Source organism: Brachypodium distachyon, chromosome 3 (genome assembly GCF_000005505.3).
Source record: "Brachypodium distachyon strain Bd21 chromosome 3, Brachypodium_distachyon_v3.0, whole genome shotgun sequence".
NCBI lineage: Eukaryota > Viridiplantae > Streptophyta > Magnoliopsida > Poales > Poaceae > Brachypodium > Brachypodium distachyon.
In genome coordinates, this window is record NC_016133.3 from 9632862 (window position 1) to 9650570 (window position 17709).

Genomic DNA, 17709 nt, shown 5'->3' on the forward strand with positions numbered 1-17709 from the left:
CTCATTAACCTCAATCTTAAGGCAGAGAGATTTGAAATAATGGATTCATTGAGAATGGAAGGAGATGCCAAGATGATGGAAGCCATGCAACAACTAGTGTCAGCGGTTAAGTTCCTTTGGTTATAGGAATACAAAGACTTGAAAATAAGCATATCAACATATCCTGTTCAATATGTTCCTGCCCCTTAGCAAGGGAACCTGTAAGTACTCTATTACGACTTGTTGTTGTTTATTTCTTCAATGTGTTCACATAATGTACTAGGTGATTAACTACCATCCATTTTTTGGTTGTCAAACAGCACAGACATGACTGTGGGTTCTTTATGCTCAAATACATTGAAAGCTGGGATGGTAGAAGGATGTCAGATTTCAACCAGGGCAACATATTCAACATAAGGATGTTTTTTATGAAGAAATGGATCGAGTGGCCTGAGAACATGATAGAATGGCAGAAAATCCTGCTTCCAAGCTGATCAGAAAAGCATAAAAAGGTAATTTGTTCTCAACAAGTCATGTATTTCTTCACAACTACAGAAAATTGTAAATTCCAGTCCAAAATAGATATTAATTCTAACTGGGAGATAGCAATTACAACGAAAACATTTGACATGATTGAAACTTCTTTCCATTCATCTAGACACCATGTGGTAGCTTCTCTTTCTCTGGAATTAGCTTCAGTGGGCACCTTGCAGAAGTATGTTCCCGTGAACCACAAAGGTTGCATTCATTAGGACGTGTATGTTTTATTCCCAGCCCTGTTTTTTTGTTCTTGAAACTGGTCTGCCTTTTGTGATTGTGCTCGGCGGGTCTTGGACCTTCTGATCTTGTGTTGGTTGTACATCATCGTTCTCTGTAGCTTCATTTTCACCTGCTGTAGGAGTAGTTCTGGCTGGCTCCTTCTTCTTTTTTTACTTGCATTGGTAGCAGCAGCCCTTCTAGCAGCATTTACATCCAACTCCATTGCTGTCATGTGTTTCCTAGCAATAGCTGTTATTTTCTCTGAAGTTGATGCGTTCGCTGCTATTTTGGTGAAATCTTGGCACATGTTTCCATATCTGATCAATCTCATATCTTTCCTAGACAACTTCCCTATTGTTTCTGTTGGTTTCTCAAACTGTATGGGTTCTAGCCCGTCATTTGGGTTACACTATCTTGCGAGAATGTACTGTTCTGGAATTTCATCTGTTTGAGCCATGTATGCCATAACTTTGTACACATGGCAGCATAGTAGCCCATCTCTTTGAAATTTTGAGCACTCACAACTGTAGTTCTTCTCAGCTAAGTTTGCTTCCACTGTGTATGACCTATCACCATAACCAGGAACAAACCCTCTTATTGGCAGAACCTCATACACATATCCACCCACTTGCTGTACATTGTACGATGTAACTTTCCTCAGCTCAGCTCAGAAACGCAAGTAAATGGGTTGTGTGTAGACGGCCATAGCTTCTTCCTCCAATGGATAATCTAACCAAGGCCTTAGAATCTTGTCCTCTCCTGCAAATTCTTGCTCGTCTTCTGCCACTTCTATGCTTTCTTGTAATTTCTTGTACTGAAGGAAGAACTGGAAGTTGCTGTTATGAGGATTCACATATTTTTTTAGGACAGCATTGAAGCCTTCGCTGCGAGCAGTTATTGGAGGAAGGGGAAGAAATGGTCCTTGCAATAGGCAGAAACAAAGCTTTCTCTCAACGCATAGAGATCCAACAAATGGGTGTTGTCTCCGACATTGTGCTTTTCTATCATCTGTGCCCATTTTTGTTCAAATTCATCTATTGTCATGCTGCAGTCAAGAACAGAGTTGAACTCTCTCCGCAAAGCTTCCCTTCTAGTCATGAAATTTCCTAGTTTTTCCTGTGCTTTTTTCATGATATGCCATCTACAGTTCCTATGCACGGTTGTAGGGAAGACTTCTGTAATTGCACTCTTCATAGCAATGTCCTGATCTGTGATCATGTTCTTTGGCTACAAAAACTCCATTACTTCCAAGAACGCTTGGAACAACCAAACGAAGTTGTCTATCCGCTCGTTTCTAAGGAACCCACAGCCAAGTTGAATAGATTGCCCGTATCGATTGATTCCGATGAAAGGAGCACAGGGCATGTTATACATATTGGTCAGGTATGTTGTGTCGAAGGAAATGCAGTCATTGTACACTTTGTAGGCTGTCCTAGCTGCGTCGTCCACCCAAAACAAACTCTCAACACGGTGGTGATGATCAAGATTCAGTTTGTAGAAGAAAGCCGGATCTTCCTTTTTCAGTTCATCAAAGTGATTTAGCAGCTGTCCCATATCCCCAACCTTCTCCAATTCATTGAATATTGCCTTCAGGTTAGATACATCTTTTGTGTTGTAAGGCACATTCTTGAGCCCTCCATATATTTCAGACATGAAGTGCATTATCTTCCCAGAAGATAGATTAACTGCATGCAGCATCCTAACGAAATATCTCTCTCTTCTTTTGAGATGTGCCTATGTGACCTTAAGAATTTCTTTAGGGAAAATTTCTTGATCAACTCGTGTGTGTGCTGTTCTTCAAAAAAAGTAACTTCCCACTTGGCACCAATACTCTTTACTCTAAGCCTTGCAATCTGTTCGCTTAGTTATGCTGCGGTTCCTTGTCTTCACCAAGGGTACTTCTTCAAGCTTGTCATTGTTTCTGCCATTTTTGTTGCACACAAATAGATACTTGTCCTTCTCCTTGTCTAAAGTAGATCTCCTAGAAGTACTGCTTTTGATTGAGAAACCTACATGTTTGGCATACTTGTTGTAGTGTAACTTGGCTTCCTGCCAAGAATCAAAAGACATTGAAGGGAAAGGAGTTTGTGGAGATTTCTGGCTGCTTGGTGTTGAATCCACTTCATCATCACTCTTTGGTTCATTGCTTGAATTTGTTTTTCATGATGTTGTTTGTTCCAATGAAACTGTATTGTGACTCATATGGGAATCACCAACTGCATCCAAACTAGGCTCACTTGGTGGTGCAGTAGCAGGAGTAGCAATGTCAACCTCAACTTGTGGCCCACTTGATTTTGCAACAGCTGGAGTTGATGTCATAACATGATCTTCAAGCAAATTTGGGTCACTTTTTTGTGCATTAGAAGTAGCTGTCATGATAACCGGTTCTTCATGCATCAAAAGTTCTTCTTGTTCCTCATCATATTCTTTAGGTGGTAGATTCAGATCCATATCTGCATGTGCAACAAAAATTAAAGAGAAAAGTTAATTTCTGTGTACTTTTGTTCATCATATTCTATGTTGGTTTGCCCTTCTAATCCCTCTTTTTTTGTACAGGGTAAGGTATACTTTTGTTCAGAATCTGAAGCTGTATATACCAAGGTGCAATTTCTGTGCAGAAGGCCTCCTGGAGTTCCAATGGTGGAGCTATGAACCCCATGTATCACAAGTTACTATAGCTGTCATGGTGAATTTGTCAATGCAGATGCTATGCAACATGCTATCATGGTGGAGCTGCGAACTATACAGTTGGTTTCAGATGACTGGAGATGTCAATTTGTAGGTAGGTAATGTAAAGCTACATCCCTCAAGCTACATCTATGCCCCTATGCAACATGCTAATCTCGTATGAAGTCTGTAATCTCATATGCACTGGAGTTGGTTGTAAATTTTAGCAGTTACCTGTGATGTCCTGTGAAGTAACTCTGGTTGGATGTTGTAGTTCCTCCTCCTGCGTGTTGTTTAACCTTGATTAGCTGCCATTGTTGAAGAAAAAGTAAATCTGAGGAAGAAGTCTTCGATGGGGAAAGTAGGGCGAAGGATGGCGATGGGGAAAGGAGAACGTGAGATTCTGTTACTTTGGTTGTCGTGGTCCAGACTGTCTTTTGTTGTTGTTGGGCTGCTTTCTTACCGTGGGCCGAGCGCGGGATCTCGCGGGGCCGAGCGCGGGATCGCAGGGTCGAGCGCGGGGACGAGCGGAGTGCGCGCGGGATACCGTTTCGGGATCGCACGCCACCTGGTCAGGGCGCACTGCGTAAGTCAGAAAGTGCGCGCGCACCCCCTAGCCAAGCCCTGATTTTAAAGGAGATTGTAAAGAAAAATGACTATTTCCTTTTGATTATATTTTACCTACACTGCCATTTGCGGGGAACACCTACGGAGTATTACTAATTGGGCCGGAATCCCCAGCACGCCACAAGCGTTTTCTTTTTTCTTTCCGAAACTCCAGCTGCACGCTATAACGTCTACTTGTCTCAATTCCCCACTTCGCCTCCTTCGATCCTTTCCCATCCCCGCAAAAGGCATTGAGAAGGAAGGTGACCTCTCTTGCCCTGAACGCTGCGCTGCACACCACCGTGCCGCGTCCCGCCCGCGTCTCCGAGTTCCCGGCCGTCGCCTCCTCCCGCGGGGTCACCGTACGACTGAGGCGCGATCAGGCCGCCGCGTCTTGCCGCCCGACGGGGAGAAGGAGGACGGGGGATATGTCGGGGTCCCTCGATCGGTTCGCCAGGCCATGTGAGTTCTCAATCGGTCTGGGTCGCTGGTTTTGGGCATTCTAAGAGAGATTTTGTGTATTTTTGTGAGGAATGTTTGGGGTTATGAATCGGTCGATTAGAGGAAACGAGTTCTGTAGGAGCTGGGACCTGGGAGTTCAATTTCTGTGACTATTTTTGCATTTCTGGAGGTCTAGGAGAGTCCTTATATTTCCACTGAATAGAGTTTGTTAGTAGAAACTGGAGATGTCAGTGCTTGTTATTCTGAAATTTTCGTGCTTATTACCCGATTTTAATGTGGTCGGCCGGTCACCGCAAATCTGTGGAGAAAAATGGACCGCGTATGGTGCTCTAGATTAACCCTTTATCTCTGGGTTGCCATACCCGACCCGCATCACCACATGTTTGCAAGAATCCGACTGATCTTTATTTTAATACTGCGAAGCTTCGTAGACGACTTTGATTTGTTAGTTCTATTGTTTCAACAACCTTGGAATTACATCCTTTCTTTATTGGATAGTATTGTTTACGCAAAACCAAACAAAATATCCATGCTTTTTCTTTCCTTCCTTTTCTCTTTTGATTTAATTTAAGGGGTTCGTAGAATAGCTTCTTTTCTTAGGTAGGAGTAGCAATCATTAGCTGCTCAGGCCGCGCTTCCGCTGGAGGCTGTACGAGTCCTGATTTCCGGACAGTTTTGGTCTGCACTGTGGGATAACTGAGGCGCTTGAGCTGAACTCAGGACAAAATACTAAGGGCCTCTTTGGATCAGAGGAATTGTAAAACACATGAACATGAAAAATGCAGGAATATGGTGCCATGGCATGTCAAATCCTACAGGAATTCAGAAGTCAAAACACAGGAATCATTAGTAAAAGTTGTTTGGTTGACCACAGGAAAAATGTACGAATTTTGCGTAGACACTAGTGTAAGCATAGTTGTCATAGACAAAGAATTCCATAGGATTAGGGTGTCGTAAACCAATCCATTGGGATTTTGGAGGATGCATTTCTTAGAACCAAAGAGTCTCTATAGGAAAAAAATCCTATGAGTTAGAATCCTACCAAAATGCTGTGAAAATCCTCCAATCCAAAGAGGCCCTGAGTCATGGCAAGTATTGTAGCAGACAGTTCTTTAACCGCTGACCATCTGTGAGTTCTTGCAGATCTACGTGTACTGATGGCAGTTTCATATAGTAGTTTCTTGCAGGTCTGTGTGTTCTTGTGCTGCTCTGCTCTGATGTGTAGCTTACTAGATTAGATCACATGCCCTAATCAGTTATTGGTCCTGGGGAAACAACACATAAGGGCCCTTCGTTGTTCAGTTGGGCTAATTGGAAGTATTCAGTTCTCTTATACAATAATGGTTGGTTTATCTTATTCTCCTTCTGGCATGTGCCGTGAGAGTGGGGGGTGGGGGGCATGATTGTGGCGGATCTGGCGTGTTGCATGTAATCCAACCGTCAAGCCTTTAAAATATGCCGTTTAGATTGGGGATGAGTGTATCGAAGATTCATTCATGTTGAATAGGTATTGGGCAGGATTTGGATTTAGCATCTTTCCAAGTTTTATCTAATGTGCCAGAAAATAAGGGTACGAAAGATTCCCAACGGTGAATGGAGTCTTCCTGTGTGAATTGTTTCATTTGTAGTATCACTTATTTCAGAGTGAAGATGCATTTTTTTGCGAGGAAGATGCATTGGTATTTTGGTTGATGCTATACAACATTTAAAGGCAAATAGTATGCTGGACAAGAAGGGCATAGTGGATTAGTGTGAAATATCTGACCAGTAGTGGTCAATCCTGCCGTCCCATGATGCTCTTTGCATTGTTCATGAAATCGTGTTCTATCCAAAATATATTTTCATGCTCTGTTGAACTTGGTGCCCCTCTGTACTATATCAGTCCTAGGTTGGTTGCATGTCAAGGCACTATGATATATCTTTCTAATTTTGACTAGCATTCTTCACATTTTTCTAGTAATGCCACATGCTTGTTTTGACAATTGGACTCACTGGATTAACCTTAGCTGTGCAATTATCAGGTCTCGAGGGTTCATCTAGTCATGATGAACGGAGAGAACGGAAATCAGATGTGGACAACTCTGACGATGATAGAAGAACGAGAATGGGGTCCCTTAAGAAGAAGGCCATAAATGCTTCTAATAAATTCAAGCACTCCTTAAAGAAAACGAGCAGGAGAAAGAGTGAGAGTCGAGGACACTCTATTTCCATTGAAGATGTGAGGGACTTTGAGGAGCTACAAACAGTCGATGCATTTCGCCAGTCATTAATATTAGATGAATTGTTACCTGCAAAGCATGATGACTATCATATGCTGTTACGGTAATTTGATACTATTTCTTCTCAGTTACTCTCTGTAATATAATATCATCTGTGTGTTTTGATTGATGAACTTAAAAAACCAGAATTATTTTTGAGTACTTTTGTTCTCCAGTATACCTTCTTACGCATTGTTCATGGCTTCATTTTACTGCAAGTCTTGAATATTTTGCCCTGCACAAACTAAATTGCTAAATACGCTGTCACATTGTCAGCTATCTTTACTGAACTAAGTGATTGGTTTTGTTGCTGAACTGTAAGTATATATACTTCAATCTTTTCACATAGTTATTGTCCTTCATTATTTTAAACAGATTCTTGAAGGCGAGAAAGTTTGACATTGAGAAAGCAAAACGTATGTGGGCGGACATGCTTCTGTGGAGGAGAGACTTTGGTGCTGACACTATAACAGAGGTAATGGTTTTGAGTCGTGAGTCAGTAATTTATTTCCCTGATTTTCTTTTACCAACAAACTTGTTCCTATAGGCCATAACTTACAAGCAACAGGTTCCGTGTCAACATTTCATAACAGTCATTTATATCAATTTGAGAAATATAATTTTAGTTATTCTTCTTCATTGCAAGACAATATATTTCACTTGTGCAGTATGCCACTTGCAAATGCGTCATCTGAGTTATTTGCTCAACTAGTACACTGTGGCTTACAGCGGTAATTGTCAGCATGATGTGTACCTAATCCTGATATGATGTGTTTTGATGCGTGCCTAATTGAAAAACAAGCTTTTGCATTTTCTCAGAAGAAAAACAGTAAAATGTCAATCGCTCCATTGCTTTAGTTCAGATTTTTCTGGAAAGTTCTGCCATCTTGTTTTACTTTATGCTTGCTTTTGTTCTACACCCAACATGTGCTTTTTTCTTTTTTGATAGCTAATAGTTTTAGTTTTGTTATATTTAATCAGGATTTTGAGTACAAAGAATTAGATCAAGTCCTGGAATACTACCCTCATGGCTATCATGGTGTTGATAAAGAAGGAAGGCCTGTTTACATTGAAAGGCTTGGAAAAGTTGACCCTAACAAGCTCATGCATGTAACTACTATGGAGCGCTATGTCAGGTACCATGTGAAAGAGTTCGAAAAGAGTTTCTTGATCAAGTTCCCAGCCTGTTCAATTGCAGCAAAGAGGCACATTGATTCAAGTACAACAATTCTAGATGTGCAAGGCGTGGTATGGTTCTCTGAAATGTCTCATGTATTTGGGGATACTCTCTGCACGCAGATTATTACTAATGATGTTATAATTCTCTAAGCAGGGCTTGAAAAATTTCAGTAAGACTGCAAGAGATCTGATGATGAGGCTACAGAAGGTTGACAATGATAATTACCCTGAGGTACCTATACTACTATTGTGAGAATGGGCTTCTATTATGTGGGTTTACTTGCTTGGCTAAAGTATATTACTGATTCTCTTTTCAGACATTGCATAGAATGTTCATTGTCAATGCTGGACCAGGCTTCAGGATGCTATGGAGCACTGTCAAGTCCTTCCTTGATCCAAAAACAACTTCAAAGATACAAGTGAAAAAGCTCGGCCCTTTTGAACTTTCTTGATGAATGCCTTTTCATGGTGTCCTAATTTATTTTATTATTTCATTAGGTCCTTGGAGCTAAGTATCAGAACAAGTTACTTGAAATAATTGATGCCAAGTAAGCATCAACAGTATTATTTAATATCTCTAAAAGTTGTTAAAAAAAAAGGTCTGTCCTAACTCTTATTTGTTTTGCAACTCTGGTGTAGTGAATTACCAGAGTTTCTTGGTGGCTCTTGTACTTGTTCAGAGCTTGGAGGATGCCTTAAAGGTGAAAAGGGGCCTTGGATGGACCCAGAAATTTTAAAGGTTCGTATTGGTCACATCTACCATTTTTCGCTTGTTAGCCACCATTCCTCATATCCATCCTTGCTGGATTCCAGATGGTCATTAGTGGAAAAGTCCGACGTAAGAGGCAAGTTGTATCAGTTTCCAAAGACGACGAGAAAGTACTATCATATGACAAGTCACAACACCTAGCTGTAAGACTGCTCTTGATATTTTTCATTTCTAATTCCATTTGGAATAGGAACTGAATGAAGTAAATTTATTCTTTTCAACAGACAAAGGCTAGTGACACCTCAACTGTTGAATCTAGTTCTGAAGTTGACGACATTACATCTCCAAAGGCAATAAGGACATACATCACGGATGCCAAGCTGACACCACTTTGTGAAGAAGTAAGTTTATTTTTAAAAATCTGACCAACAACCTGCATTTTACAATGAACCTAAAGACAAAGCACCTAAGCTTATATAACCTTCTATATCACTTCTTGTAAAGTTCTCTTATATCCTCTGCAGCTTGAAAGTTATGTGATAAAAAAGGAAGTGTTCATGCTACTCTTTTTTGTCCAATGCTGTACAAATTTTTCAATTATGGGATAACTCTTGTAAACGGTGAAACTGAAAAGATTAGGCATGCTTAGGACATTATAGGGCACAAATAGGAATAAAGGATCAACATATGGGGCATAGAAACAAAACTGGGGCCAAAATATGTCTAATGGCACATGTCTGTTCTTATAAATTATCATATACTATATTATGATGATGAGCTTGGGCCCTGTGCTCGGCCTGCATGTACAATCAAGCAACAGCTGCAGCAGTCGAAATTTGTGCACATCAACGAAATTTTAGGTAGGTTCATTACGAGATGTGTTTATTTGGTCATGTATCCTGTTATATACATTAGTAAGCATTGGAGTTTACTTGGTTATTAGGGAGTTGGCACAGTTAAGAGTTGTCGGCCAAGGAAAGCAACACAAGCAAGCTAGCAGCCAAGAGTATGTTTCAGTTTGGGGTGTTTAGTTAAATAGGAAGGGAGCATTTTTGTTTGTCAAGTTTGTGACAGTTTGGCTTTAAATCCATCTTGTGGATCAGGTTAGTCGTCCTATAAATAAATACCATGCAATTTTTTTATCAAGCAATAACATAACTACAAAGTCTATTAACTGAAAATGCTTCTTACATCATCCATGTTTGTATTTGCACTTCTAAACCATATTTTGATTGGTTTATGCAAATTCTAGAATCAAAATCCCTCCAAATACTCCCATCAAGGATCTGGGTATATTCCCTTATTGTGCTTTGCCACCCATAACTAATGTATGTGTCTGCAGCACTTCATCGACCCAAGAGAAAAAAGAACACCGAACCCAGAAATGTTAAACCACTTCCAAATATTTTTGAAAAATAATAATATTATTTTTATTAAGCAATTCTTTGTGCGCATAGTTGCTATACTAGTTCTTCACCACTTGTTTTTCTCATGAGCACACACATGGGCATCTTTTTTGATAATTTTTTTTTTGTAAGTGCATACATCAATCCACAATAGCATTGAGTATATTTCCTAAGTCATAGAGTGCTGGCAATGCATTTCTTATGATCTTTTTCCCCCTGTGGCAGGCTAAACTGAGGAGGGCTCCAAGTATTTCTGCTAATCATTGTGAGTATGATGTATGTGTTCCAGTGGTTGACAAGGTTGTGGATCGAAGTTGGAAGAAAGAAAACGGTAATAATTTACAACTCCAACGTAAAGGTTTTGGTACTTTGTGTCAGCTTGTTATCCCCCTAAAAGTTTTATATTTGTTTTTCTGTTTGTCATCTCTTAAAAGCTTGTGATCCCTACCCTACTGACTGAGTTTTCGGAATCTTCATGTTTATGTAAATTAGGGCCATGCTTCACTGAGGCAGAAGAATCTCCAGTGAATCTTCATGCTCGAGCAACTGCATGGCTTATGGCATTTGTGATGATGGTTTTCACGCTAGTCCGTGCATTCTCGAGCCGCCTTGCAAAGAGGTCACTGGATAAAAGTTCGGAAGTAGATGACAACTATTCTATGTATTCTCTGGATTACTCAACAACTAAAGAAGAATTTCGGCCACCTTCACCTGCTCCTGGATTTACAGAGGCAGATGTTCTTTCATCTGTCCTGAAGAAACTTGCACAGCTAGAAGAGAAGATTGATGTTCTTCAGTTGAAACCATCAGAGATGCCATCTGAAAAGGAGGAGTTGCTTAATGCTGCTGTACGTCGGGTAGATGCGTTAGAGGCTGAACTTATTGTGACTAAGAAGGTAAACTATACACATATTGAGAGTGTGCACGTACCATTCTTGAGAATCAAAATCAGGGTGCACAGTTGTACGATGTGATTCTTTTGTTTTCCTTATCTGCTTGTACTCACTGCTGGTTGTCTCCAGGCTCTGTATGATGCTCTTATGAAGCAGGAAGAATTGCTTGCATTCGTCGACCGCCAAGAGTTTGCTAAGTTTGAGGTGAGGCCAGGAATGCCTCGTTATTTCTCAAGCCGCTTGCACTTCCAATTTTTCTTACATCTATCTAACCCGTCTTTTGTTTGGACTGCTGCTGCAAAAGAAGAAGAAGAAGAAATTTTGCTTCTGAGTATACTATGCGATGCAGTTACCTGCAAACCGCTGGAGAGTAAATATTTTGATGTGCAACAACTCTTGAATAGTTTTCTTAGCAATACGTTACTCGGCTTCGGTCAAAATACGTTACTACTGCGCTGCAGGGGCAGCATGTAAAGGCTTCTTCCAATACATCTGTACAGTTGAATCCACCTAGTTTATATGAGATTCAAAGAATGTCAAGTTGGTGTGCTCTAGCTTTTCAAGCGCGTGCTGAGTTAGGCTCTCCCTGCCAGCGCCATCATACGCTTTGTATCAATCTGTTCTTTCCTGGATATTCATTGTGCGGGTTGATGGAACGCTTGAAATATTCAGAACATTTTGTGCTCCAGTCAAACTGTAGCGTCAAATTCTGTGCTGCTAAAGACCGGCACGAGTACAGGAAGCTCTCTTTCGGTGGTGACGCGACGCAGCAAGCCATAGTGCGACATGGATGTCGTGTCAAACCAGCCTCAACAAGTGTGGCGATCTCTGGCTGCAGTGCATGCAGACATTTGGGTGTGGCGATCTCTGGCTGCTCGTTGTAACTTCTTTTTAGGGAAAACCATCATGGTGCTTTATTGATTAGCAAATAGGGTTACATCATCCACTAATAACTTGCTAATGAAAGCTGGGGGATCCTCATGCCAAACATAAGCTGAGACCTATTAAAAGCTAGAGAGCATGAGCCACGATATTAGTTTCACCAGAACAGTGATAGAACAAAATATGTCCAAAGCCTCAAGATGAAGAAGTGCATTCTTCGTAAATAGCATTCCTCTGGCTGCTGGTTGTAACTTTGGACTTATATCGTACTCCTTCCTATCCATATCAATTGTCTCAAATATGGATGTATCTATGCCTAAAAAGCGTCTAGATACATATAATATTTTGACAATTATTAATATGGATTAGAAAGAGTAGTTAAAGGATTGCCTATAATTTGGGTAAGCATTTTCTTTCTATGTTCATGGTTGATTTTTTTTTGAACTTGTGGACGTAGATTCAGCGTTCTTCCTATTCCTCTCTTCCTCTTACCAGGTACCACCACCGCTACCTCTACAATCTGACCTCACCTCCGTTGGCGGAGTTGTGTCCGGCTTGCCGTTGCTCACAATATTTCATGGAAAGTAAGAGCAACTCTAGCAGTTACAGAGCCCAAACGATCCGAACTAACCGAGTTTGGATCAATCAACTTTGAGAATACGGTACCGTCCGATTTCCGGCAAAACAGATTCTGAATACCAAAACCGAACAAAAAAAAAATTGAAACTTCGCACGAAATCTATTAACTCTATAAAATTGAAACCCGCTAAATACAATTAATTTAGCAAGCCGCACATGCAGGCGATCGACGTCACCCCATTTGCCCGCTCTACTGTCGCGCTTCCGCTCGCGTGCTTCTGTTCTGCCGATACGGCACGTTGCCACGCTTCCCCGCTCATGCTCACAGGGCCCAGTTCTCGTGGCCCATGCCACGCACAACACCCACCTACGCAGGGGAAGAATTGAAATCCCGATCCCATCCATGGCTGCTGCTTCGCCTCCCATGCGCCGCTGGCGCCTTTCCTCGCAATGGGCTCGTGCCGCTGCCCTCCCCTCCCCTCCCCCTGCGCCTTCCCCTGCGATGGACTCGCGCCGCTGCCCTCCCAGCCGCGCGCCCGTTGCTGGTTGAGCCCCCGTCTCCTGCCCCACCCCCGCGACGCTCCCGCCTGCAATCAACTCGCCGCCTGGCCTCCCGAGCGTCCGTTCCTTGCTTCCGTCGAGACCAATTTTTACCGAGCACAAATGCAGCCACTTATGATTAAAAAACCGTCCCACTTATCCAGCCATTCATCAACCCTTCGATTCTCTCGCTTAATCTGCCGGTTAGTGTCACTTGATTATTTATTGATTACTCCGTAGTTGATATGGTACCACAGCTAACTGAATTGATTAATCTGCAAGGCCTTTCAATTCTTCCTCCCACGCCGTTCCCCTTCCTCTGCTCCGCGACTCTGTAACCGAAGCCTCCGGTGGCTTGCTAATGCATTTCCCTTCCTTTCTCCAATCTTCCCCACTCACATCTTCTTCCTCTTCCCAATTTCAATCCATCTCCTGGCAGCACCTTCTCCCCCTTCAATTCCTTCACTCCGGCCGTTGTGGCAAATGCTGCAGGCGGGTCTGCTATGGTGACCAATTCAGGATCGACCATGGTCAGGAAGTAGTAGGAGATACAGAGGATCAAGGTGAGTCAACTATGGTTCTTCCATGCGTGTAAATCATTTCGTTTGGTTATGTGTATCAGTGTAGTGGTCTGCAAAATCCTAATGCGTGCAATCTCCCTGAACGTTGCAGAAAAATAATTGTCAAGGAGCAGATAATTGACAGTTTGGCTATGTGGGCATCTGCAACTGACTGCCCATTGTTCTCTACAGTTGTGATGAGTGTTGTTTCCCCTCACGGTTACACTTTTTTTCTCCAGGGGATTCTTTCGTGGGAGAATATCGAGTGAAAACCACGCGGAAAACATATATAGAAGTTCCAAAATATTCTCAGAAAAATATACTGTGTTGGAGGAGTGGAGTTCTACAAACAAATAAATTTCAAGTTGCAAATCATATTGGGTAAAAAATACAGAATATTGAGACATTCAGCACTGGTACTTTCTCTTCTTTCATTGATTGGAGTTGTTCTTCCTCTATCATCATTTGTGTTTATATGTACCTTGGAATGATTTGGTTGCAGCTGACATGCAATAAGAATAGAAAAGCATGTAGAATGTTGATTTTGAACTGCAGAATCTTATTTTACAGGTTTGTAGTTCTAGAGCTTTTATTCCCTTTGATTACATTTCTACCATGTTTTATTCTCTATTTCATACATTATGTTGCATCTAATCCAAGGGATTTCCTTAACTTCCTAGAAGCTATATTAGTTTATGAATAGAACAATATAAAATTACCTTCCTATGTTTCATATTTTTCTCTAAATGTATGTGTCTCAGTCATTTTTTTTACTTTGTACATTTACCAATATGCTATGTTGTTTATCCATTGATTTATTTAAGTTGTTTGTTGTTTGATGAATTTGCCATACTGCTCATCATATTTAACAGGTATTGGCCATCCGGCCTAACAAAATCGAGCCAATATTTTATTTATCCTAATTGCTTCAAAGTGCATATGCACTTTTTGAAGAAGACGGGCGCGCAGGCTTCACCAACGTTCGTTTTCTCCTGGCGCAGCGAACCCGTCTGATTAGTGATTACCGCCGGCTTTATTTCTTACCTGGTCCACATGGGCCAAAATGGGACCCGCTTGTCTGCGTTTGTTCCACCATTCCCTCATTCTCCCCTGGAACTCGCCACCTCCGGCTCTCTCTCCTCTCTATCTCTGGCCGAGTGTTTCTCGGCAGCAGATCCATGGCGATGGAGGCCGGCGGCGGTGGATCTATATCGATGGAGGCCAGCGGCGCCTTGCAGGAAGCGCAGCAGGCGGCGGCCGGGGCCCGATTCAGCGGGCGGCACAGCAGCATCCTGCAGCGCGGCGGTCGGCGGAGACGAGGACTACGGCGCGGGCGTCTGCATGTCGGCGGAGACGGATTGACGGAGAAGAGGGGGCACGGGAAAGGGAGTGGGTCGACGGGGAATGGGAGGTTACCGAGGAGCTCGAGCTCCTCTTCGATTTCTTGCCGCGGCGTCGGGCACCCGACGGTGATTTAGGGGTTCCGGTTTGTCGGCATGGTGGAGGGCATCTGCATGTCGCAAGGCGTGGTGCCGTGGGTTGAACGAACAGGATTCGCTGATTCGAGCACGGCCGCTGCATCGACGACGGCGGGGCGTAACGAGCTCGGCGAGCGCAACGAGCACGGCGATTTCACCCGATTTCACGGTTAGTCCCTTCTCCAACCTGCTATCTACGCATCGTTTTCAATTTGCAGCCCTAGGGTGTTCGTGATCCCGTCGATTCCCATGCGCTCGCCTGTTTCGCTGTAAATTGAGCCCCTCGCAGATTGTTTATGGCCTTATGGGGGGCTTTGGGGTGTCAATTTTGCTCCTGCGCGGCGGGGTTGCGGTGTTGCAAGCGATTTCTAGCAGAAATAAAACCTGTATCACGCTCCGTAATTCTGGAGCAATTTATCTAGAATTTTGTACCAATGAGGGATTCGATCTAGAGAGGGTAATATGAGCCTGGTCTTTTAACTGTTTTTTCAATCCCTCCGAGTAGTGTGCTTCTGTTGAGGGAGGGGCGCAGATTTTTGGGGCAAATCTTGCACCCATTTGAGTGTTAGAACACAGAAGGGTTCTCCGAGTTGTCCCTGGGTTTTTTGGGCAACATGTTTGCTTAGATGTGTTTGTTTCCTAACCTAGATGTTGTTTGCTTCAGAATTTTGCCTCCAAAAACACACAGATTTGTGTGCTATGTGAGCTAACACAGTTCATATTCGAGATGTACAGGAGGACTTATAAGTTGGGGGGGGGGGGGGGGGGGGGGTGTGTTTAGCAGAGTATTTTTGTTGCCCTTTTGTTGCTTGCTGTTTTATAGATGGCATAGGGGGGCCTTATATGGTTTGTGTTGTATATTATGGACCTAGTAACCGAGATAACAACTAGCATATGGCTGTGTAAATAAAACACGGGGTGGATGGGTATTAGTTAAACCGGAGCTGCTTTTGCCTCGTCCCTGAAGTTGCTTCTGGTAAAGCCCCCGTGCTAATCATCGCTAATGGTTTTTGTTTACACTGTATATTGTTTTGCAGGGGGCCAAGAATACTGAGATCCAACGCAGGCGCCCTATGTTTTCAATATACTCGCTGATACTATGCCCTATAGTTGCCTCGTTTTAGTATAGTTGCTTATGTATATGTTTAGATCTACCTATTTAGTCACTTTTTTTTTCTTAACAGTATACTTGTCCATATACTTGACCATGCCCAGGCCTGAAGTTGCTTTTCAACTCAGCTAATGTAGTTTGCTTTTGATTATTAGTCGCTCACACACCGCCTTATAGTTGCTTCCTTTGTTTTAGTTTAGGCGGCAGCAAGCAAATATAGGTGCGTGCCTCATCGATCAAATATAGTTGCGTTTTTTAATGCAACTTTTGTGTCTTAGTTAACTTCTTATGACCTAGATTTTCTTATTTAGTTGCTTATACATATGTTTAGCTTTATCTTTGTTGCTTTTTACTTCCCAATATACTTGCACGCACAAGCGCGCGCGCACACACATCCAGAAGTTGCTTTTAAATTTAGGGAATATAGCTTCTTGTAATTATTCAGTTGCTCACGCAACACCTTATAGTTGCTTCTTTTTAATATAGGCGGCAACAAGCAATATAGGGGCATGCCTCAGTAATATAGTTGCTTGTTTTAATGCAACTTCGTGTTCTAGATTACTTCCTAGGACTTCTTCTTTAATTAGTTGCTTATACATATGTTAGTTTTACCTTTGTCGCTTTTTTTCTTTCTCAATATACCTGCAAACACACAGCCCCGCCCCCCCTCAAGTTGCTTGTTAACTTAGGTGATGTAGGTGCTTTTAATTATTTGTTTGCTCACACAATGTGTTGTAGTTGCTTCTCTTTTTTTGTCAATATGCTTGCCTAACCACGTCGGCTATATGAAATTTGGTTGTTGCTTTTTCCTCTTTTCTTGCTTTATCTAAACCTAAATACCTTGCGCAGGTTAATTTTTCCTTTTGGGTGTTGTGGTGTTATTTTTTTTCAAGAACCCCGTCGTTTTACTTTTACTTTTTCATATTTATGCCTGCAACTATATGTCGACTGTATACTAGATATGTTTTCTCTGCTTTTTGTTCCACAGGCAGCTGCTTGTGTGAAGAATAGACTTGTACATATAGAAGAAAAGTCCTAATGGAGGCTCAACAAGGGATCCACATTTTCTACAGCTGGCTGGGGTGCAAGCCTGATGCTGGGGAGAACAGATGCTGGGGCTATCTACTACACAATGAAAACTGCTTGTATGAATCGGATGTCGGGGCACCTTTTTGTGCAGGATTCAGTTTGAGTGCTGTTTTGTAACTACTGCTTTCTACGCATATATGTACTGCCTAGCTACCTACTACTAGTGGTTGTTGCTTTTGGAAACAACAAATGGGATTTGTTCTGTAACTCACTACTGGAGACTTGTCTTACACTAGCTATATAGCTCCTGCCTATGTTCAGTCCTTTTTTCTGTCTTTTTTGCACCTGTCTACATAGTGGGTTTTGCTTTCAAAAGTCCCTGAAATTTACCTGGTTTCTACAGGCATGCCCATTTTCCACCCCTCTCGGATTTTTGCAATTCTGGACGAAGGGATCATGTTTGTTTAGTCGTGTGTGTGGATTTTTCTTTTCTCGTGGGGGCAACTTGTGGGCACCCTGGCAAAAGGAGCCGGGCTGTGCTCCAGGAATCGCGTGCGGGGCCAGACAGGTTATGGGACAGATTTTTCCATATTAGGAAAGGGAAGCAAAAAC

General features: G+C 42.3%; 1 protein-coding gene and 1 long non-coding RNA gene across 7 annotated transcripts; both read left to right on the forward strand.

The window, feature by feature from the left end:
- Nucleotides 1–4203: 4203 nt before the first annotated feature.
- Nucleotides 4204–11592, forward strand: LOC100845706 (phosphatidylinositol/phosphatidylcholine transfer protein SFH8). Of its 3 annotated transcripts, none has more exons than XM_010235874.3 (14): nt 4204–4473; nt 6480–6795; nt 7107–7206; nt 7713–7979; nt 8065–8142; nt 8228–8329; nt 8409–8458; nt 8550–8649; nt 8724–8822; nt 8904–9020; nt 10251–10356; nt 10518–10921; nt 11048–11122; nt 11223–11592. In XM_010235874.3, the coding sequence occupies exons 1-14, from the start codon at nt 4440–4442 to the stop codon at nt 11247–11249; spliced, it is 1875 nt and encodes a 624-aa protein (XP_010234176.1). In that variant the 5' UTR covers nt 4204–4439; the 3' UTR covers nt 11250–11592. The 3 variants fall into 3 exon arrangements, with proteins under 3 accessions (XP_010234176.1, XP_014757024.1, XP_003573093.1); XM_014901538.2 differs by having other exon boundaries at nt 11226–11592; XM_003573045.4 differs by having other exon boundaries at nt 4205–4473; nt 6495–6795; nt 11223–11472.
- A 1197-nt stretch (nt 11593–12789) lies between these two features.
- Nucleotides 12790–17435, forward strand: LOC106866477. 4 transcript variants are annotated; one of them, XR_001406848.2, is made up of 5 exons: nt 12791–13122; nt 13202–13482; nt 13592–13895; nt 13982–15126; nt 15995–17435. It is a non-coding gene; the product is annotated as an uncharacterized LOC106866477 (long non-coding RNA). The 4 variants fall into 4 exon arrangements; XR_002965629.1 differs by having other exon boundaries at nt 13592–13633; nt 13719–15126; XR_002965628.1 differs by having other exon boundaries at nt 12796–13122; nt 13592–14049; nt 14352–15126.
- The last annotated feature ends 274 nt before the right edge of the window (nt 17436–17709 follow it).

Bases quoted from the DNA above. Each gene is read 5' to 3' on its own strand.
- LOC100845706 (XM_010235874.3), top strand. From the start codon at position 4,440: ATGTCGGGGTCCCTCGATCGGTTCGCCAGGCCAT. The intron at 7,980-8,064 runs GTATGGTTCTCT...TTCTCTAAGCAG, and splicing joins TTCTAGATGTGCAAGGCGTG to GGCTTGAAAAATTTCAGTAA. The intron at 10,357-10,517 runs GTAATAATTTAC...TATGTAAATTAG, and splicing joins AAGTTGGAAGAAAGAAAACG to GGCCATGCTTCACTGAGGCA.